Source organism: Chlamydotis macqueenii, chromosome 12 (assembly GCF_036417535.1).
Source record: "Chlamydotis macqueenii isolate bChlMac1 chromosome 12, bChlMac1.mat, whole genome shotgun sequence".
In the NCBI taxonomy this organism is placed as follows: domain Eukaryota; kingdom Metazoa; phylum Chordata; class Aves; order Otidiformes; family Otididae; genus Chlamydotis; species Chlamydotis macqueenii.
In genome coordinates, this window is record NC_141567.1 from 14,192,027 (window position 1) to 14,216,085 (window position 24,059).

At 34.9% G+C, this 24,059-nt stretch overlaps 1 protein-coding gene across 3 annotated transcripts in view; it reads left to right on the forward strand.

Annotated features, from left to right (window-relative positions):
- UNC13C (unc-13 homolog C) overlaps window positions 1-24,059 on the forward strand; it is a 160,447-nt gene that overhangs the window by 74,069 nt on the left and 62,319 nt on the right. For all 3 annotated transcript variants that reach the window (XM_086757419.1, XM_086757417.1, XM_086757418.1), the window contains 5 exons: window positions 4,238-4,388; window positions 7,949-8,017; window positions 9,409-9,498; window positions 10,567-10,695; window positions 20,044-20,177. In XM_086757419.1, coding sequence (XP_086613545.1) covers window positions 4,238-4,388; window positions 7,949-8,017; window positions 9,409-9,498; window positions 10,567-10,695; window positions 20,044-20,177 — 573 coding nt within the window. The remainder of the gene's footprint in view (window positions 1-4,237; window positions 4,389-7,948; window positions 8,018-9,408; window positions 9,499-10,566; window positions 10,696-20,043; window positions 20,178-24,059) is intronic.

The following is a 24,059-nucleotide window of genomic DNA, read 5'->3' on the forward strand; positions in this document are numbered from 1 at the left end:
ACAGTGTAGTAATAGAAGTACATAAATAAATTACATCAATAGGTTTAGATTTTCCTCAAAACAAATTAGTATAATTTAGGTCTATTTTCAAGACAAGAGCTCAGTCCAGGCCTTAGGTAGCTCAATGTGAAATCATTAGAAGAACCTGCAGAAGACACCTCACTGAACATAAAATGCTGACCCAAACGGTCTGTCATATTCCCTGCAGATAATCGATACAAGCTTGATGGTTCTTCACATAGTGACTGTTCCTGACCACCCCTTCTTTCTGCCCACCCCCCCCCACCCCCCCCCCAGCAGAGCATGTGTTATAGGTATGACTTTAAGCGTTGTTATCTTCTTATCTCCAGCTTTGGGTTCTTCATGCACTAAAGACCTTTAGGTGCACTAGAATATTTTTGGAAATTAAAGGTCAATGGTAAAAGTATATGATGTTAGTTATTTAGGTGTCAAGTTTTTAAATTATCATCTCTACACATATTTCTCAAAAGCCAGGTGATGAATAGATCAGGTGAGATTTCTATTAACTTTAAAGGTTACCTGAAACTGATGAGAGTCACCTGACATCACTATTGTATTTTATACAAAGGGAATTATTGTTCTTCTAGTTGATAGGAAATGTGTCACATACAATGAAAGATTTTCCTAAGGAGTAGGTAGCTGTGTTGCAATTTTGTCAGCTTCACATTGTGGTATTTAAAAGCACTTCTCAAAAATGCAGGCAATGAATGAAAGGTTTGGTAGTAGTATCCTGATGAGCCACATAGCTGGGAATATATCAAGTTCTAGTCCTGGCCCATGTGATTGATTTGCTGTGTAGATTTTAGCAGTTTCTCTCAATTTTGTAAAATGGAGATAATAGCACTTAATCTACCTTACAGGAAGGCTGAGAAATAGTTGCAAAGCACTTTGAACATGACTACCATGATACAAGTTTTAAGTATTAGTATATATTACCACATTGGTGCAAGACTATGCAGTATGTAAATCCAGCATGAAAATATAAAGAGTCTAATGCTAGAGAAAGTCTGCAAAATGGGTCTCCTCACTTGGCCTGGAAAGGCTGCAAGTACAGAAGAACCCCATGTATGAAGGCTATAGACCTAGATTCTCTTTAATATGAGCCTGCCTATTTTGCCTCCCATCCCTGCTCAGATCCCTTCTTTTCCAGTCTCTTTACTCGGTCAGGTAAACTGCAAAATCCAGCAATTATTCAGCTCCTCAGCCTAGCTTTGCAGTGGGATTAAGGGCTTGATTCATCCCAGTATCCACTGCTGTTGAAATCTTATGTCCTTAACACTTTGGATGATAATTTAAAGTAGCAAAGTAGGAATGTGTGCTGGGATTTTCTTTAGGTATTTATACATGCAATATTAATGAGTTGTTTCTTTCTTGGGAATGATGACTTAAATTGTAAGAGGATTTGTCTTGTGACATGCAAAAGAGTTAGAAAATCACAATTTTAGAAGTTTTCCAGCCAATTGCTTTTCAGTTACAGGGTCAGTTGGTATACATCTCTTGTGCTTTATTTTTTTAGAAAAAAAAAAAGAAAAATACTTTAATTTATAGATCACACAGATGTTTTGAGAACTCGTTGGTAATAAAAAAAAACACTACATCTTGAATGAGTCCAAAACTTTTGTCCTGTGCTGACTATAGTAATCATGTAACTGTAGTGATAGGTGGATGTGTTTAGAATTGTATTTACCTTACTGCAAGTAGCTGATTCTATTTCAAACATCATACGAGGTGACTAAAGCTTTTGAGGTGAGCAGTTTGGCCAATAATTTTATGGTGTCCATTTCTGGTATCTAGGTACTGAATAGATAGTAAGTATGTTAATGAAGATTGAGTCCTAGGCCTGGGCGTGAGGAGTTTTGGAATTTTCTTTTTTTTAACGTATCCGTGACCTGACGCAGATTTCTGAAGTAAATATTGGAATTTAGATGTCTCATTTGCAAAGTAAATGAAAATGTTGGATAGGGCTTGGTTTGGAATCATGTGAGGTACTGACAGCTCAGAGCATGTTTTCAGGCCATTTCTGAATTTGTGGATGAGCATTTGTAGTAGGAGTCTGTGCGCTGAGAGGGGCGTACTGGAAAAGGAGAAGCAAGAGAGACTTTGTGCTGGCTTCTGCTGATTCACTCCATTGCCCCAATTTCCCTCTTAAAAAATATTGGCTAATAGAAGAAGTAAGAGTTGTTTGGCGGATGGGAAATTGTAGATTACCTCAAAGCATTAGGAAAAAGGCATCTACAAATATACTAAGTCAGTGGCATGGGGGACCCTAGAAAAGATACTGTTGTATCTTCGGCAGAACCAAGTTCTGCAGCTCTGGAACATCAGACAGCAGGAATATGATGAATGAGGTTAGTCACAAGAGCATGAGGCTTAGAGTGAAGGAATTTAGAGAACCACTGGGACAATAAGAGGGTATCAGAAAGCATAACGTAGATAGAGTGAGTTTGTGTGCAGGCTTGCAATAAAGTGTCGAGAGCTCATTTTTTATGTCTTTAGGAACAGGAATCCAAATACAAGATGCAAATAATCTTGAATGATGTGATTGGAAGATTGTTTGGGCAGTGAGAGCAGTTAAGTTGGCTTAAGTTCAGCAGGACGGAGTTAAGTTGTGCCTTGTGTTAATTTTTTTTTCTTGGATAGGCACTAGGGCCCAGGTGGTTCAGGTGCAGCACACGACTCTGCCTTATGCTCCTAAGGAGAAACAGTAGAGAGGAGCCAGAAACTCCAGCTAAGAGGAACATACTGCCAAATCAGGACCTTCAGACATACAGAGAGCCCCAGAGTGACTGGATTTTCTTCATCATCTTTTGTTTGATTGTATACTCATTTTGATCCTCATCATCTCTGCCTAATCTCCCTCACTCTCTTTCCCATCTCTGTACCTTTACTCTATCCCTTTATCTTCCTCACAATCCTGCCTAACTATAAATCTTGAAATTAAGATTTTATGTTTTGCAATGATGTTGTTCACTCTCCTCACGTGTTAGATTGTTCATCCATCTTCTGTCTCTCAGTATCTCTCATTTTCTTATGTTGTAAGAGCTTTGTACATTATAAGCAGGCATCTTCTGTTGTTTTGAACAAGCAAACAGTGCTGCTACCCTGCAGCTCTGGTTTTGGCTGGTGCAGTACAACAAGTTGCTTAGGCTTTAATTTTTATAGGCTAAATTTTAATTTCCAGTTAAGCTTTTGAATCTGACTAAAATTAGAAGTCTAAATGCTTTGCTGATTTTGAGCTTTAAGAACTAGCAAAGTAATAAAACATACGACCTACTCTTAATTCATGTATTGTCTTTGTACTTTTTAGTGTTCTAAAAAACAGAGAGAATACATAATTTTTTTTTAATTTAGTGTAAATTAGTTGTACATTGCTTCCTTCCCACTTGGCATACAGTATATTGACAACAGATTTACCTTTTTTTTTTAATGACCTGACATTGTTTTCTCTGATTCAGCAGTCTTTAAAATTTCACCTAATAAATTCTTGTTGCCCATGAACCAGACCGCTTAAAAAATGGAGCGAATTTAATACACTTGGACCTGGGTGGAAGCCAGTGTTGGGGTATTCTTAAATTTGCTTGCCTGGGGTGCTGTGAGTGGTAATGGTCTTTGGTTTCTTTAAGAAAAGTGAAACAGAAAGGTTGCTAGCAAGTCAGGGAGTCAAAAGTATTCAAAACTAAATAGAAAACCACTTCACACTGTTATTTTGTCTGTCAGCAGCACTCAGCCCACATTCTTACTTCTAAGATTCTGTTGAATACAAGCTGGAACTCCGTCAAAAAAAATGCTTCCAGCTCTAAAGGTTCCAATGGCTAAATGCTGGCATCCTGAGGGAGATGATATTCAGCCTGGGGACTAGTTGTATTCGCACTCTGCCATGCAACCTTGTGTGGCGGTTTCTTCCTTTCCCCTCTTCCTTTCCTTGCCGTAGAATTCAACATTATGTGGGATAGAGATAGTTAAATTATGTTTTTGTATTTATGAATAGCAAAGTGAGAAGCAAATGTGAGCCTAATGTGTTCAATTTGAAAATATTGATGTGCAACAAGTGGCAATTATATCAAAAGTGTCTGGATTTTCCTCATAGGTATCTGCACAATTGTCCATGATCAACAATGTAGCTTGAAAGTTACACTGGAGCTGAAAAGAAATTGTGGTGAGGGAAAGAGCAGAATCTTTGCCATCTTTAACAACTGTCAATTTGTTTGAATTGTAGGCACTTTTCTTGTCTGTCTTCCAAATACATGTGCCCTGGTGTTCCAGCAGTTATGAGTACTTTGTTGGCCAATATAAATGCTTTCTATGCGCATACTACAGCAGCAACTAATGTATCTGCCTCAGATCGGTTTGCAGCTACTAACTTTGGGGTAAGTAGACTTTCATTTTTAATAGAATACTAGTCCCGATCATCTTTTTTCTAAGATATGATACCATATTAACTTCTAAATTTGAAATTTTTTAAAAGTTGGTTGTTTTGAAGAATGAGTTGCTGTTAGCTTTTGAAAATTTTACCCAGAGTCTTTTACAATCACTATAAAAGCTAGATAAGATACAGATAAGGAACTGATATAGTGATATTTAAGGCATATAGGGTAGAAAGGACTGGCACACATGCATAGTACTAAAATCTTCAACAGTCAGGTTTTGCTTTTATTGTAGTAGGGCTTGCAAGCTTCTAACTGCACTAGACTAAGTATTGGTTGCAATTGGTTTCTTGGGCTATGTGTCATCAGTGAATTCTTATTAACCTAATGGATCTAGCCACAAATACTATTCTTCTTACAAGACCCTATAATGATGGACTCTTATTTTTGCTGAAATAACTACACATTGTCCAAGTCCTGGATTTAGGTATCAGAAATATTAGAAGGAACACAAGCATCTTAGGATGTGGTAGTATTTTTTTGTTGTTGTTGCTAACTTCCTTTCTGTGGATAAGTATCTCACAGTATGGACTTCCTAGTCTTTCAACATGATAAAAAATAAAGGATATGTTCATTCTGTATTCTAATTTGTTCACCTACTCTCACTGGGAAGATGAGAGGAGGAAAGGAGAGCAATAATTCAAAGAGGTTGCTTTTGTATCTCTACTATTGCACATGATATAGTCAGAGATAAACGTGATTTGATGCTGAAAAATGCATTAATTCCTTCCTTTTTTTGGTATGGCTAATAGCAATGCTATTTTTCATTTAACAGTAGCTATGAAAATGTGATAATGGTTTTTAAAATACCATTTATTGACATGAAATAAAATATTAAAAAGAATTAGACTTCATTAAATACACATTATAATTGTTTGAAGTAGCGTTAGATTTACTAATGCTTTTCTTGGCTATTAAGAATAATAGAAATATTATGAATTTCAGGATTTTTGAAACAGCAGTGTGAAATTAAACATTTTAACTAGTGAACTAAGAAAGACTTAATTCTGGTTTTGCTTTTATCTTCCCATCAGAAGCTAGAAACACAATTATCAAACTGTGCTCAGTAGAGTAATTCAATCCATGCCTGGAAAAAAATATGAATGTTTAGTTTTGTAAAGAAAACTTCCTCTAGACACTGAAACAAATTTTGATTTGTAGCAAACAGTTTATTAAGTACAGGTTGCCCAGAGAGGTAGTTGATGCCCCATCCCTGGAAATGTTCAAGGCCAGGCTGGATGAGGCTCTGAGCAACCTGATCTGGTTGGAGATGTCCCTGCTGCTTGCAGGGGATTTGGACTGGATGGTCTTTAAAAGTCCCTTCCATTTGATGATTCTATTATTCTGTTCTTGCATAATTTTTTCATACAGGGCCTCAAATATTTGAAACTAAATATTAGTTTGCATTTAGTGGACAAATATCTTTAAGATAGAACTTATATCTATAAAACTCACTTTGTGTAGTAATAATATCAAAGACTGATTTTTCTTATTATTGCTGAATCCTGACTGTTCTTAGGATCTGATGCTACTGCTTACAGCTGTAAGTAGAAAACAGTTAGTTCTAAATACTCCTAAAGTAGTACTAATATTAATATACTCTCAAATTTCAAGTATGTCGTAAGTCTGTTAAATAAGAATTTATTAGGTCATTATTTTCAGATCCGTGCAGTAATTTTTTTTAGGGAAATATTTACTCTAATTATCAATTTATGTTTCTTTCAAATGTTAAGTCTGGTGGAAGTAGTCCCATATAAATGTATCCAGGTCTGGGTCTTCAGCTTGGAGACAGTATGTTCTTGAACTGGAACTTTTATCTCCTGCTGCTAGAGGTTTGATTTGAAAGATGAATATTAACATTGCTCCATTACTCTAATGTAAAAAAGTTTTATAGACTAAAAGCACTATCAGAATATTTATGATTTAATTATTGCATTACCATGACAGCACAATATTGCTCTGTTGTTACTCAGGTTTTCTTTTGTAAGCTAATCAAAGATTTATTATGGAATGACTCAACATCTTTGTTGAAACAAGGCTTCTCTTTCAATTTTCAAGCTCTATTAGACTTCTGAGTTTGATCCAACTTTGGAAATTTAGAATGTTTTAGCTGAATTTTTTCAATTTTTTAAATCATGAGAACTAGTTTTATCCTCAGATTGAACAGAGATTAAGTCATTTCTCTGATGTTAATGTCAGTTTACCTTTGACGCAAATTCCAATCCAATTCTTAGTTCAACAGATGGACGGAAAGAGAGTAGTAAGCATCACTAATAGAGATTTAGAGCTCTTTTATCAAACAATTGACTTAGAGACCAAATATTGGACTATTTTTCTCTCTTGGGTCAAAAGGCATTCGTTAGTGGATAGCTGCATGTCATTCATCAAAAAGAACACCTCACATTCACATCCTCAGTCTACAGCTGGGAAGGATTTGGCTGACTGAATATTTTGGTACAGATTTATAACATGACAAAAAAGCTCCCTTTTGACTGATCCCTTAAGGGAACTGTGCCAAATTAGTGGCTTTTGGTGTAGGTTAGTGCTCCACTGATGAGAGACAGTGCACGAAGAACTCTATTTTCATATTAGTCCTGATCATATTTCAGGGATGCTGTGGATACAATCATGCTTTCTGAGAGCTATCAGATCTTGCTACTTCCACAAGCCTGATGCTTTCACATAGGCTGGCAAGGATTTCTACAAATTTTATGCAGCGGACTATGGAATATGTTCTAATCTTAAGACTGATAAATTGAAACTCTCATTAATATTACTTGCAAATGGCACAACTCAGCTGGATATCTCACAGCAAAATGTTTTCACTGCACCTTCGTCTATCAAGATAACAAGTTAATCTCCACACATGAAAGGGAAAACTATAAGTGCTTATAGCTTATTCTAACAAAACCCACTGTTTATGAAGTATAATTCTCAATCATACTTTTACACTAAATTGCTGTAAATGAGCGTCTTTTCTTACACATTAAAGGGAGGGGGAAGTGCTTTCTTCAAGAGTGTAAGTGATTACAAGGCAAATATAAAAATTTAACAAGCTTATCGGTTTTAGTAAGCCTTGCTAACATAACTTAAAACTTCGGACTTTATACTGATGTAATGCTATTATTGCATTTTTGGTCAGAGACATCAGGCAATGCTTTTCAATTTCTAGGTATTTTAGTTATTTAACAACACATCAGTTGTTAAGAAAGGAAAACGCTGCATAGGAAACTCTGTCACCTCACTAATATCTTGCACAGCTGCACAGTGTTGAATGTGTACTGAGTAAATCACAATAGAGGATAGAAAGGGAAAATAAAGTTATAAAAGATGTATTATCTGGCCTTGAAACACAGATATCTCATCCCAACATTTTTATATTAAATAATGGAAAACAATCTATTTTTCAAATAAGTTAAGAATGGGAAGCAGCTTTCTAAAAATGCATCAATTACAGGAACCTGCAAGTTCTTACGCAACATATTCTTGTTTTCTTTTTACAGAGGGAAAAGTTCATAAAACTCCTGGATCAATTGCACAATTCTCTGAGGATTGATTTATCTAAATACAGGGTATGTGCAACATATTCTTTCTAGAGGAAAACTCTCATGTTTTTTCTTGTAAATATCCCTGTGCACTTTATCTGCTTAAAGAAGTTTTAGAGGTTAATCCCTCTTGTGGCATAGGTGCTGAAAATATTGGGTACTGATGAGACCCCAAATCCTTCAGAACAAAAACTTACAGAATTTAAGCAGTTCAACAACAATATTTTTCCAATTGGAATAAAGTTTTTCTTTTCTTTCCAAAAGCTAAGAATGGGTCAAGGGATGACCAGACATTCAAGAAAGACTAGAATTCAACAACTTTGGTTAAATCAATCCATAACTTAATTAAGTTAATTCATCTGGCATTTACCTTCTCTGACTGATGAATGCAAACTGCAGATACTGCTGTATTTATTCTGAGAGGCTGACATCTTTCCTACAACTTCCATGTTAAGATTCTAGGAATGTTGAAAGAGACTTGACTCCTCATTTTTCTATGTGATAGAAATTCCAGTATCATTTCTGCCTCATGGATGCTCTTTCCATGGAGGTATGCTCCAAACCCAGCCTTTCAGGAAAGAAGCATGCACTGAATACCTGCCATATCATTATCATGCCATTCTGAACTCCCTCTCCTTTTCCATTCCACTGGATCGTGAAATTTTTTTATTATACATAACTAATTAGGTCATCAGCTCTGGCTCTCCTTTCAGCTTCTAGGAATGGCAGCCTCCAGCTCAGGGATTTCTCTGTTCATCTGGCCTGCTTTCTAGAACTGAAGGAAAAAGGGAATATTTAAAAGAACTTCAAGGCGTTAGAGGTAGTAGAAGTTGCACATACTCAGTTTTAAGACCATAACCTTCATGCAGCAGATATGTTCATCCTAGGATCTTTTCATTATGAAGAATGCTATCCAGATAATACTGGAGTATGAGGATATTTGGCTAATGTTTCATTAGTATGAAGCTATTTAAATAACACTACTTCCCATCAGTTTTCCTCTTAACCTGGAGATCATAGCAAAAATCTCATATGTCATTTCTTCATTAAGCTTACAACTGCATTTATGTCTAAAAGTGATTTATGTACCATGGAGAATCCGTAAATTACTTTTATTAGCAACATTTTCCAGTCTTTTTTTTTGTGGTACTTTTTATTCCATTAATGTTTTGGAAATATCACAATATTTTAAATCATCCGTATTACAAATATAGGAGCATTATCAGAAGTGTTCCTATGCATGTCAAAGGGATACTCATCACTACCTTCCTCACAGGCAGAATTCAGGTAACGTGTGGACATTTCTAATCCTTCCAAGCAGCATCTTTGTTTTCCTAGAGGTTTTTTTTTCCTAGCTGTTCAAGGATCTTACCTGTAACTCCAATTTTTGCATGATTCCTCTCTCCCTGATTCATCAGGACAATTTTCCTGCCAGCAATTCTGAAAGACTCCAAGATCTGAAATCAACTGTGGACCTGCTTACCAGCATTACTTTTTTCCGTATGAAGGTATTGTCCTCTATTTGTACAATAAATAATAATAATAATAAAAGCTATTGCCTTTATTTTCCATGAAAATCTTACTGTATTTAATACTCTTAATCAGTTAACCTCTTTCAGTTTTAAATTAAATCTCTCAGCTTACTGAAGATCATTGAAGCAAAGTCATCTTATTCATACTTTTGTTAACAATGTGGTAAAAGCCATTATCTTTGAAAAATAAACAACTATCTTTTCCTTTTTTTAACAATCTTTTTTTTTTTTTTTTTTTTTTACGTCACCTGAAGCAAGCAAAAAACTTACCTTTTTAATTAGTTTAAAGTCAAGTTCCATAAAGCAAACTCAGTTGAACTGCTTAGGAATATATGTCATATAGAATTATGTTTTCTGAGTAGTATCATAATATCACATGTCGAACAGCAAAATAAGTCTGATAACCAATACTTGCTTTAGTCACTGCAGATGCTGATATCTAGGTGGTCAAGTTCTGAACTATTTTTAGAATGGAATGGTACACATTGATATTACTGGGTGAAAAATACAGAAACATAAAACAATGTTTTTCACAATACCGTGTGATTGCATTGTATTAGGCACTGTATAAAGAAAATTAAAATAATCTGTTAAGTTGGAGTTCAAATTAATGTATCCAAAGTGGAGATCCAGAAAGCTGAGCTCTTTGCTTTAAAAACTGAAGAGCTATTTGGCTAATATTATTTTTCAGAGGAAAGCACATAATTATGTAGTTTAATTACTTCCTAAATAATGGAAAAATCTTTAGGTTTTCCACCTCTAGTGGAAAATCTAAAGATGTAAACCCTTGGGCACATATGCCTCTTTCGTCATATGAATAATTTTCTTAAAATAAAACTTAGTGATGCAGTCTATGTCTTAACATAATTATGTCTTTTAATGCATCTTTAAACTAAGATTACTTTACATCTATACAATTTTAAATACTTTTATCATTATATTTCAACATTTTTCATCCTGTATTACCTACATTCATTGCAATGCTTGTATTTTTTGTGTTCAATCTAATTCTGACATTCTACCATTTATGAAATATTTCATTAGGTCCTTGAATTGCAGAGCCCACCTCGAGCCAGTACTGTGGTGAAAGATTGTGTAAGAGCCTGCCTGGACTCAACTTACAAATACATTTTTGACAATTGCTATGAACTCTACTCTCAATTAGTGGATCAGGTAAGGCCAGTATGAACTTCAGTAGCTTTAGAAAATAAGCATTATAATTTCCTGAAAATTATATACTGTTTTTCCAGCCTTATATTTTAACACCTGTGATGCATACTTGGATCCAAACTTCAGTAACTGCTTCAAGAAAGCAGAGGATAATTTTATAACGTTTCTTAATATTAGTCTATCAGGCTGAACTTTCAATGCAAAATAATGATAGCATTTGTTCTATTGCAAATGCCATGCAAAAGCCTTGAGAATGCTTTTTTTTTTTTTTTTAACCCTATAATATGGCCAGAGTTTATTCCATAAGCAATGCTAAAATTTAGACATTTGTATCTGCAAAACTATACAACTATCTAAAAGGAGCATCACTGCTTTATCACAATACCTCTTGTTCCTTACTTACTTACACTGGAAAAATGATATTTCAGTGACTATTCCTCCCTTGAAAAGGTTTAATTAAGTTGTTTGGCAAATGCACATTTGCTGTGTAGTACATAATAGATAAGAACAGTCATACTACGTGACATAAGATGTCAAATTTTATCTGAAAGCACATTTCACTTGAATCCAAAATGCTATATATTCAATTTTTCTGAAATGATAATTTATTTTCTAAAGTTGAATTGAATTCCTGTTACATAAGAGAACTTATCTCTAGCTCTCAAACTTTGAACATAAGAATTTCTCACCAGCATGCGTAGGCACCCCACACTCTGAGTGCTTGTGTATGTGTTTATTATCAAATAGATCATATTGCAAGCTGAGTAGCAGTATAAATTAGTAGAAGGAGCCATTTCAATCATCACATCTTTTTGCTCATGAACTGTTCTATTTTCTTGCTAACATTTACTATGCATCAATTTGATCTTGTCTGTTAAATATAATATGAGCTGTTGCTAGACTGAGCATCACGTAAGTCTGCAGAGTTTATCAGCAGATGCTAGCCGCTGTAGTAAACAGTTTAAAGTGAAATAATCTTACTTCTGCAAACCACTGTGATACCTGTAAAAGCTTAACTTTATTTTAAAATTGTCACTTTTTTTTTCCTGTGAATTCATAAAATAGTTTAGCCTGTCTGTTTTTAGTAGATGGTTTAAAAATGCAGGAATATTATAGCCTTTCTACTTGATGGAGAATGTAAAACAAGTTTAAAGTGATGCCTCTCTCCAGTTTGGTTTTTTTTTTTTCTTGAGCAGAAGGATGGGCAATGTCGTCATATTCTTTTTCTCTTACACAACTCTACTTAGTGATAGAGCAATATGAAGTTTTGAAATTTAAAAAAAAAAAAAGAAAAATCCACAAATTTTCACTCGGCTGAAAAATGGAATTAAGTGTGTTTCATGTATTTATATGCTTCTTCAAGTCTCTTTCAGCAAGATTTCCAGCACTTGAGTTTGTATGTAGAAACTTCAAGCCGACAAGTGTCTATAGATTTACAATCACTAGCAAGTACAATGAATTTTAGTGAATATGTGCAAAAATCAAATTTTAAAATAAAAAGAAATAGACCATATTAAAAATAACTCATCACTAACAATAATCAAACAACAATCATGCATAATCTTAATAACAGATAGTAAAGCTTTGTTTCACAGCAGGTGGAGGCAATTCTAAGGAAGATAATCTAAGTAAACTACCTTCAATAGAGAGATGATTAAAATAATTCAAACCTCTACCTAAATTTTGCATCAACTCTAGAGTTGTACAAGGAAACTGCCTTCTGCATTATTCTCTTACAGTTTGCTACCAATATTGTATACCAGTACCAACTTACTGCTCAAATCTCAGCTGTGCAGTTAAAACATGAACCTCCAGTGCTGCACCACCGTGCTAGGATGAACTCCTTTCCTCCCTCTGAGAGGAGGTGGCCTCATCTGACAGAGAGGCAAGCAGAAACAAGAGAATGGGTAATGAAGAAGGCCTAAGGGTCCAGTATAGTCAGACTGGATTCACTGGAAAACCTCCACAGCAATAGGTTCCAACAAGCTGTATAGTTAGCTGTTCCTAATATTAAATGCACGTGCCCTTGTGTTTATCACATTACCTCTTGGTTCCTTACTTACACTGGTTTTCCAGTGAATCCGGATACATTGCAGACTGGCTTGTGGTATCAGTGTTGTAATAATGAAGCAGTAAGCATATATTATAATTAACATTTCATTAGCTTTGTGTCCAGACCCCTTAGTCTGACTATACCAGGCCCTTAAGTCTTCTTCAGTGAGAACTGAAATTGATGAACTCCAAAGCACCAAGAAATGGTTCACATGTAGGTCACCACCTGCTCTCACTCCGGAAAGACTGGCAGCTGTTGTCCTGTCAAGGCCCACTGCAGGCTCAGGGGTTTACCATGGTTCATTTCTTGCCTGAATCATATTGTGGATGATGTTATGAAAAAGTGGAACATAGTCTACTTAAACAGTGGTATTTCCGTCTGGTCAGAAGTGGTAGTTTCCTGCGTGTTTTATGTATTATCTCTGTCTGTAACTCCTGTTTATCACCTTCTGCATTTGCTTTTGTCTAAAGCCTAAAATTCTCAAAGATGTCTGCCACATTGTTTCTAGAAAATACGTTTAATGTCTGAATGTGTGTAATTGTCTGATTTGGAGGTGAAAATAGAATAATGAATGATGAAATTGAGAGTGCTCAAGCTGGAGTTTGGGGAAATTTATCACCATGAGAAGAGTAACAAGTAAATGACAAAATACGCTCAGCAATCTCCACTTTCTCTTTTTATTACTCTCTACCTTCATGTCAGAGAGACAATCACTGTTATAAAGTAAATGTCTTGCAGCAAAATATCACCCCTGGGGAACAGCAATATTTCCTGGGGTGAAGCATGGTAAATGCTAACAGTATGCAAAAATGTCATACTGTACTTTCATACCAGAATACAAAGAACAGCTGGTGACAAAAACCAAATGAGTACTACAGATCGTAAAACATAACATCTTGACAATCTTACTGACGTGTATATTACTGTCCTCATTATTTGAGACAAAGAAGTCTGATGAGGAACTACCTAATTCCTTATGCAGCAGATGTAGTATTTTCTCTTTTTAATGAACACTGATCTGAGTGAGCTGCCTTATGTTGAAAAAAAATAATGCCTTAAAAAAGTAGTTTAGGAAGCACTTTGATAACTTTCTGACTCAATTTACAAACATGTCATCGTTTCTGTTTTCAAAAGAAAACAAACAAAAAAAAATTAAATCTTGGCTGATGCTCACAATGACTGAAGTCCCTTCAATAGTTCTTCTTGCAGTCTTCTCCACTGAGTGAAACCAATAAAATGCAAATCAAACTCTTCCTGTTCTCTGAAGAGCTCTTGATTGATACAAATAATTTCGTGACTAATAGCACCAGTATACTGGAAAAAAAAAAACAAACCTGAGATACTCTGTATTGGACACCTGCTCAGCAGAATAATATTGAAATTCTGCCTGCTTTTACAGACCTTTTATTTATCTAATGCTCAAGCTCTTTGTATTGTCACAGTGAAGCATGATGTAGAAGACCAGGAGCTAGCAACCAATTAACTAGCTCTGGAGCCAGGTGTTACGCAGATGCAGGAGCACAGTGCTCTTCCCTTGTGATTGGTCTCTGTTTAGAGGTACAGCACCTTAGATCAGGTGGATAATGTACTAATAATAACCTAGCTTTTGGGATTTGGAGGTTGTGTATGAGCAAGATGCTGTTGAGTAGCACGTGAATGGACCTGTGCTTTGAGAGCTGGCTTAGTTTTGCTGTGCTCATCTGTGAGTGTCTGGTCACTTTTGCAGTTAGTGACTTGGGTTCCCAAATCCCTAGTTGCTTTTGAAGGTATATCTCTTTTTCTTTAGTAGAAATGACAAAAGTAATTAGATTATTAATTCTTAGAGAAGATTATTAATTCTTACTGTAAGAACTGAATCATGAAGCATGTGATCTGTCATTTCCAAACACATTCAAAAGTATGAAGCAGGAAGTAAAGTTGTACAGTAGTGCAGCAATTACAGGTCAGGCATCAATTCAGGTAAGCAAAACTCTCTGACGTCCTGATTACATACTTCAGCTGAGGCCAAAGTACTTCAGTCTCCTTTCTATCAAGATTATCATGACCATGCATATATTTATCCATGCTGTAAACAGACTTCTATTTACAAATAAAATATACTAATAACAACTGTATTTCAGTTCATGCCTCCTCCCATTTCACCTCATGTTTCTGACCACGTTGTGGCCAAAAGATTGAGAGCATGAGACTGGCCACACCACATGAGACAAAAGATGCATCTGGCTCATCCTGTCTCTGTGAGCAAAGCAGACGTCTTGAGAAACTTCTAGCTAAGGACAAGCTTTATAAACTATATAAACTTTAGCTCATATATTAATTCCTTTAACTCATTCTGTATCTCTCATAAACCTTACTGTCCTTTTCTAAGCATTTTCCAGTTCTGCTATATTGTTTTCAGGATGCGAAGAAGGGGAGAGGCCAGATTTGTCCACCACATTCAAAATACAATCACCCCATGGAGAGAGGAAGTAGAATAAGGATGTTCTGCATTGTGTGCTCTGTTCTGATAGTTCTTCATGGTTTATTTGCTCTTTTTGCTGCTTTATCACTGCACCGATTTTTTCATGGAAATATCTAGCATAACCTTAAAATATCTCTCCTGTGGCAACGGTGAACTCACAGTCTCGGGGTAATATGCAGGAGATAAAGTGTGTGGGACATATGGTAATCTTGACTGCTATGTCCCTAGATTAGGAAACAGAGCTTGTGAAACAGTGTTAGAGAGAACTACCCCTCTGCCCGTTAGGTCAGAAAACTTCTGATTTACCTTGCTGAAGCTGTACATGACTGGTCTAAAACATCATTGTTTCTCCTTTCTTTAGGAAGTGGGTTTGAATTTAAAACCTTGTAAGCAATAACATTTGAGGTGTAGTCCTTTGTGGACTGTCCTGTATGTTATCACCTTCAGAGCATTAAGTAAGCACATTACACAGTTAAAAAAGCCAGGGACATACAGTGGTTGATAGATTCTCTTAAAACTTGAAATGCTGTGGTTTACGATTTTCCAAAGTAAAAGCAACATTTCTATCCTTTCAATTTGTGAGATATATATATATATATATATACACACACACATATATATATATAAAAACTGGTAAAATCAATGATGAGAGAAGTTGAAAGCCCTGTGTTCCTCAGACCAGCCTTTACAGATTTGTCTCAGGGTAATATAGATGCAGATTTTAATCCTGTTTCACACTGTGCCTGAGATTGCTTTCTCCATCTGCAGCCAGTTTTCCAGAGTGCGAAATATGATTGCTTGTCAACAGTTTAGCCTTTTTTTTTTTTCCTTAAACTCAGAAAAATCCCTCTACATTTTATCTTTTCCTTTAAGAGAATACTAAAATTCCAGCAGCTGGTTTTGGTGTCTCTGCGCCACATGATCCATTGCTTGTGTATGAACTCATGTGACTGTGAAGCTGATAGTAAAAGGAAATTGACGAAAACATTTACTTCTCATGCCTGTTTCATATAGTCCATTTTTCTAGAATATTTCATTACTTAAGTTTGCCACTTCCATTTTGTTGCTTGACATTTTTACATGGTAAAGGATACACAATATGCTACAACTTTAGAGTAATCCTAAAGACAAGAAGTAGCCGAGTTAATTAATGTGAACATATAAAAACCTGTATTGTCTTGGTGGTGAGACATCATCTGGTATTATTTTTTGTTTGATCTACTAGCAGATACCTTTTACAAATATCACTACTCTGCCTTTGGCGAGTTAGTTACTGAGCTTTTAAGTATAGGATCTACTACAATATTTTCTTATGGCATTTCACAGTTCTGTGCATGTGGACAGCATGACCATTCCAAGTGACGTTTGAGAGAGTCAAGATATTTTAAGTAGTCTTTCCTAAGAGAAAAGACTAGTGAAAAGGAAAATGATTCTGCTAATTGGCAAACTTTAATTCATGTCGATACTTCCTGAAAGCTCTCATGGTTACTATAAGAGTAATCTGTGATTTTAGCTTCTTCAGCAAATTATGTATCCACTAAAAATGAGAGGTAACTTCAGAAAACTATTTTTAAAAGTCATGAGTCATGAACAGTATATGTTAACTAGTGATTTTGTCATCCTGATATATTGAAAATTTATATTCCTTTTTAACTTTCCATACGTATTTTTTAAAAATACCATTATCCATATTATCCTTTATAATGATAAGCAGTATTCAGTGGTTCATATAACTTGTCACTGTATTTGTGCCCATGTGGCACTAGTTGGGTGTATTGGGTATTTAGTTCATGTTTTTATACTGGCAGTTTCTTTCAAATGGATGTAACTTGAGGGGGAAAGTAAAGTTACTATTATCACGATAAGATTTTTCCACTTAATAGACCATATAGTTAACCATGTTTATACTCCAGAGGTGGTTTTTTTGTGTGTGTGTAAATTGTTTTAAGCTATACTTTGCTTATGTACGAGCTAATCTAATCTTGGCATTTTAAATGGCCTTTCCACAATTTCTGCATAGACTGTAAACACTCTCTACCATGTAAGTGCATTTAGTATTATTTCCTAAACTGAAAAGATATATACTATTGAGAACTGGTTGGATATGGGACCAAATCACAAGACTGAGACATATGAACTATTATTGTCTCAGTTACAAAAGCAGACTAGATGAATTTCTTTTGTGAACACTGAGGTAATTCAATAAGATGACATTCTTACTGACTGTTCATAACAGACTGATGGTGAACCCATGTCACCAAAATGTACTTCAGCAAAACATTATACAAATTAAACCTCAGTGCCTTTAAAAGGGTGTTTTATTTAATTAAGAAAATGTTAAAATACAAGTATAATTGTATGATGCTGTCCTCCCACTCGCATTTTCTACACTGTTGTGCAGGTTACTATGCCCCTTAGTTGTGCTAATAGAAACATTTTCAAGCCAAACAAATTGTATCACCGAAACCTTTGGATGTGCAAATAGCTCTATTTCAGGTTAATTTTTATTCAGAGATGGAACTTTCTTCTGTTAGTTGTGCAGTTTGCAACTAATCAATGTAATCAAACTTCCAAAGTTGTTTTACCTCATTATAATGCTTCTGTGAAGACATCTGTAGACAGAAATGGCATAAAAGAAATAATAGTGCCCGCAATAATAACAATTAATGTAAAAACAGCTTGAATGATTCTAAGCATTTCTAACCCATTGGTTAGATTTTAGGATAAAGAATGGAAAATACAATAGGGCATGGTCAGAGTATGCACTTTCATTTCAGAGCATAAAATTACATCTGTTAATGTGTGAGACTATTTTAAAAATACCTTCTCTGGGGATTTTGAAAAGATCATATTGATTTTTAAAAGATTTCTGTGCCAGAGAATTTTTGTAGAAAGCACCTCATTGTACAACTTTCTAAGTTAATCACTTTTTTTTCTATCTGTAACAAAGAACAGAATTTTACATTCTGTGATTCACATTCACAATCTTGAAAAGCTGTCTCAGCTATATGCCACTGCAGGTTGCTGGGAAAAAAAATGGTATATTAGCAATAGATCTTTGATACAGAAACAAGGTCATTTAATAAAGATATATTGTACCCCAGGAAAAGCCCTTGTGAGTGATATTAATGCTTCAATGTTCATTTCTGTTTTGAAAAGCACTCTTGTTTGCATGTGTGGTTATAAATTGCTGGTGATCCTAGTTGCACCATCCATTGTAACTTCTTCCAAGCCTGGCCTTTATTTCAATTGCTTTAGACAGTGAAGCCATAGCACTTGTAGATCAGCTGAGTATGTAACAGTGTGATTAATGATACTTTTCTAAAATATTCCACAGTGACCACAAAAACAATTTCAATTAAGTGTTGTTGAAATTCCCTTTCTGCCATTCTAAATGTTGTTAATAGATAAAAGTTAATTGAGGTTAAGATAACATTTAATTAATTTGCTATGACAGTAATATAGTGTCATATCTATTCAAAGAGATATGAGGTCCATTTGAGGTGGTCATATTTGGACTACAAATTAGAAATACAGGGGAATATATGTTTAAACTTGAAATACAATAGGCAAGTTTATTTTCTCTGACTTACTAGTTGAGCGAAAAGACCCCTTTCTATCTCTGACAGCTGTGTAGGAGAGATATAGAGTGTGCAGACATACCTCTGTGCGGCAGAAATTGTGTGTGTACATATATGTGTGTCCATATAGAGATAAAAATACTTCTTGTCAAATTTGTAGAGACAAAATCTAGCTGTAAATGCACATTTTAGTGAGATTTAAAAGTATAAATTTCTCAATAAAAGTTTGTAAGTGGTGAATATTAATACATACTTATTAAAAAGGTGCAAAAGGCAGACTTTCAATCAAGAGGAATAAAAACCACTGCTTTCCTTACCAACTTTTAATTAATGACTGGAGAGTCATGTTGGTAATCCATCTGATATATCAGCGTGTCATGTCCTTCCTTGTGATTATTACAAAAATGTCATGGGACATCTCAGGTTCTCTGTTTTGGATGTGAAACTGATTGCGGTTCTCTTCAAATACAAAAAACCCATATCTCTGGATAAGAAAGGAATCAAGTAACAGATTGGTTTTGCTCATAGCTTTAAAATCCTTGGCAAGGCTTCTATTCACAAGCCTCTATTTTGGATATTCCTATGTATCTTGTCCTAGTATTTTTATGTGTCCAGGGATTTTTATTTTTTTTTCCCTCTTCTGCTTTGTAATGTTTTCCTCTGCCCCTCTTAGATGCACACTTTGTGGTTCTGCCAGTCAGTCTATAAGTTCCTGGAAAATTATGCAGAATACTTTAGGCAATAGCCTTTTTTATTTTGGCTGTTAAAAATAAAGGGAAATTTAACCACTTCTTCATTTAGAGTGAACAACTGTAACAGCTGTTAGGCCCAATAACTTCAGTGTATAATCCAAAACAAAACAAGAAATATTTATTTTCATTGCTTTGCTCAGTATTTATTGTGTAGGGTATAAATTTCTGCCTCAGCAGACAATTTTACCTGCACTCAGTTTCAGCACAACAAAGAATTTAAGAATGTATGTGTGGGCATGCCCTAAGAATAAAGTCTCTGTTGATCATCTTTGTTGACCTGGCTGTCTTTGCAGTGTGTATGTTTTTTTTTTTTTATATATGTCCATGGCCAGATACCATCTGTCATACAATTTGCTCTAAGTCAGATAGACAGTCTTTTTCCAAAATTTCTGAAGAGTCTTAATATGTCACTCTTTTCAGCCAAATAATAATCTGTAGGTGGAAATCCCATAATATTTTCTCTAATTTCTCTAATATAAAATATATTCAATCTTGTTTTAACAGAGTAAGAAACAAGAAATTCCTAAAGAGGAACAGGGACCGACAACAAAGAATTTGGATTTCTGGGCACAGCTTATTACTCTGATGGTCACCATCATAGATGAAGATAAAACAGCATATACACCTGTTTTGAACCAGTAAGTAGTTACTTTCCTCATAAAAATCAACAATTGTGGATTTATTAAAATTGGGACAGGAAATACACCTGAATCATTAGTTGTATTTTAAATACAATCTAAGCAGGGATTTTAAAAAGTACAGAATATAACATTGACATAGTTTGATAAAGACTTAGTGCCCTTACCATGGAAAGAGAACCTTTTGTTTTAGGAACATTAAAGACGTGGTGCATGAACACTCTCAAAAAGTCAAGCAGCAAAATATTATGCAAGAGAACTAAGTGGACAGACAGAAGGGAAAGTTCAGTGAAAGAGTGTGATGGTATTAATGTTATGATAGTATCTTGGCACACAAGGTGTTCTAATCATGATGAGACTTTTATAGGCATTATAATAGAGTTTTAGGGATGCATTTGTAAAAGAACAATGAACTTGACAAAAAGACCCTCTCCAAATTTGTGATTGGCTAGACAGAAAGCCTAGCCAGGCTGACTTGAAAATTTGTAAAATGGAGAGCAATATCCTTGACTTACAAGAGATGGAAGTTGATTTCTCAGAATTGAAGATGTAACAGATGAAGGAGGTACAATCAATAACCAGGACAAGCTGAATAATTTATGGCTGCTACACTAGTAGAGAAGAGAGAGCCAGTCGATAAACACAGAAGAAGGAGATAGAGTGCTGAGTTTTGAAAATGAAATATACAGACAGAGTGCAAAGGAAGACATTTCACATATTAAGAGCACAGAAACAGGTGTCGCACTAATTGAAATGTGACATGATGAGGGACTAGAAAAAAGTTTTAACTCTTTTAGCTCTTTGGAGCTATTTTACAGAAAGATTCCAGAAAATCTAGGCATGGTCTAGCTATGATGACTTATGTAAAAGTTAAAACTGAAACTTATATCTGTATTATGGCTAAACTATTAATAGGGATCTACATTGGCATTTAATGGAATGGTCTGAAGGGGAGCAAGAACAAGTGTGTTTATTTCAGCCAAAATAGGGTAGATACTGGAAAGCACCCTGTACATGAAGATGTACTTGTCTGTTGATAAAAGGTACCATAGTTTTTATGGACCCACAGAATAATTACCAAAGAAACCTCCGGGTGATAACCAGAAGTTGGAAGATATTTCATTGTGTTCTGATTCCTTCTTTTCCTTTAAATAAAAGAAGGATTATTTCAGTCCTGGATAATAAACATCTCTTTGTTCAACCATGTCCTGCTCTGACCTTATTAAGGAACAAGTTCTCACCCTACAGAGGTGTTTACTCCATTTATACAACTTAGTGTGAAGTGCCTCATTAACAAAAGCTCTTCTTTTTCTTTTTGTCCAACTGTCTGTAAAACAAATATTATAAAACATCTAACTGGAACAAGTACATACATGTGTTTCATTTCAGTCTTTTTGCCAAAATTAAACAAGAGTAATTGGGGGTTAAGTATCCTAAAAATTGTTCTAGCTATATTGTTATGCAAATATGGAGAAGAAAGGAAAGGGATAAACGACAGAGTTCCTCTGAAGGGATTAGGAGATTCTCTGAAGTACAGCTGAGTGACTGTGTAAGATGTCAAAAAAGAATCAGGAGTGAACGTAGTTGGGACAGATTAAAGGAGAGGGTTTGTGTGTGACTTCTCTCCCATTTTCATTGTTGTTTTGGAAGTGGAAAGGTGAACACAAGAAACAAAGTGTCTTGAGAAATAGGAGACATCAGGAGCAAGAGATGAAAAGGAAAAAAAAAAAACAAACTTGAAAAACTGTTCAGAGTTGCTTTGGATATATACTTTTTTTTTAAAAGAAAACTTTCTCATAATGCAAAAGCAGCATGTAAAAACTGTTGAGGAAAATGACAGACAACCTTTTCCCCCCTGCTTACCCCAGAAAAGAAAATGAATACCTCTGCACATCTTTAGTAAAAAGCTTTCCATTTAATGGTATAGCACATACACTCAGAATAGATGTGTGTTCTTTTAATACAAATTTAAGAAACAAGACGGCTCTGGTGGGACTTCTAAATTTGTTATTTACTGATTCTTACATATTTGCAGTGTAAGGATCTGTTTTCTTTCCTCTTTGAACACTGTGTATTTCATACTTTTATTTAGTACTTTAGTACTTCTTTAGTAAATTTTAGTACTGTGCTTTAGTGACTCCTGCAGAGCATATTGAAATACTGGCTTAGTTATTAGCCTTTGAAATTTTTAGTCTTTATCTGATAGCTAAAAATTTTGAAACGAAAATAAAAATAGTTACCATTCAAGAACAAATGCTATTAATGTTGTCTGAGATTACTAGGATTGGATTCCCGCAAAATTATCTGATTCACTGAAGAACCAAGAAGTGATACCATTTATTATTTGGATAAAGACGGTAGAAATGGTGTTTCAGAAGAGCTGACCGAAGATACTTAGATCAAGTACTCAAATATTAAATAGTATTGAAAATCTGTTAGGAACTTGTATTTGCAGTTAGAGATAAGAATGTCAGTAGTGTGTTCTTAGAGAAGACAAAGTGAATATCCAATTCAGAAAGAATGTTAGGGTAAAAACCAGAGCCTAGAAGAAATAGAGGGGAAAAAAAAAAGTTATATGATTAGCTAAGTTACATTTTGGAATTCAGAAAGCATTAGCTTAAAATTTAAAAAGTCAAGATATATTAAACATTGCAAAACAAAATAAATTAGAGCAAAGGAAAAAAAAAGTGAGAATAAATGAAATCTTTGCTCATGGTTTAGATAGAATACATATTTTCCTGAATTGGATAGAACTTTTGTATTGAGAACTAATGAAGCTGTGACTATGCCCAGCGCTCCACAGACAGTGCAATCTAACCTGTTGCTGCATGCACAGAAAAAAAAATTAATGTATTTACACACCAGGAGCAGACTTTCTTTAGCACCTGAATGAGCCTGAGCCTACCAAGTATGGAATATGAGCTATTCTGAGAATGTGCATCTGAGGTTCACGGACTTCAGTATTCTTAAAATGTAGCAGACTGCAGATTTGACAGCACAAATTAAGAAAAAGCATTTTTAATTGTCATGATAGGAATTTCTTAGTTTAGGCTTGAAGTAGAGTCATTCAGTACTATCTAGGATAAATGCTTTTGGGGTTTGTTTAATTTTTTGCTTCATACATTGATTCTTCTTGCTTTTTTTCAAACTGAGTTCCATTTCATTCCATTGATCTGTGGTTTTATATATAGCACTTCGTTAAAACTAGCCAGTGTAAGCAGTTTTCATTAAATTTTTGCTTCATTAAAATCAATAGTGAGAAGACATTTGTAAGTGGTTACCTTTTATATGCAGTTTAGTATTTTTGGAAATACGTGGCAATGATTATGTATATGCCACTTAATGGTTAATTTATTTCCCAGAAAAACCTAACATATTCTGTTTATTAAGAAGTTCCACCAGATAGTTTTGTATGGTTGTCATATGAGATGACAATTAGAGACTGTCATGCAAGTAAGGAAGGTGATTTTAATAGCAATGTTTTGGATAAACTGAGATTTTATAGTATGGCTCCAAGAATGACACAGAAGTTGGGACAACTATGGCTTATGAGACAGAAATAATTGTAGCGAGAAGAAACAAAACTACTAATAGAGTACTCTCCTGGTCCTCCTCTTGCTCCACTGAGAGATTTGAAAATGTGTGGCTTTTATGCAAAGGTTAGAAAACGTAATATGTTGGGATTTGCATGGGAAATTTCCCTGATATATTGCTGCTTAGGGACTAAATTCTGAAATAGTTTGCAAAAAAAAAAATCTTTTTACCTAAGGTGTTGAAATACAGATAAAATACAAATAATACAGAATTCCTTACTTATATAGATGCTTTAGAATTTGACCTTTGATTATCACTTCCCTTTAATAAGTCGACTGCTGCTGTCAC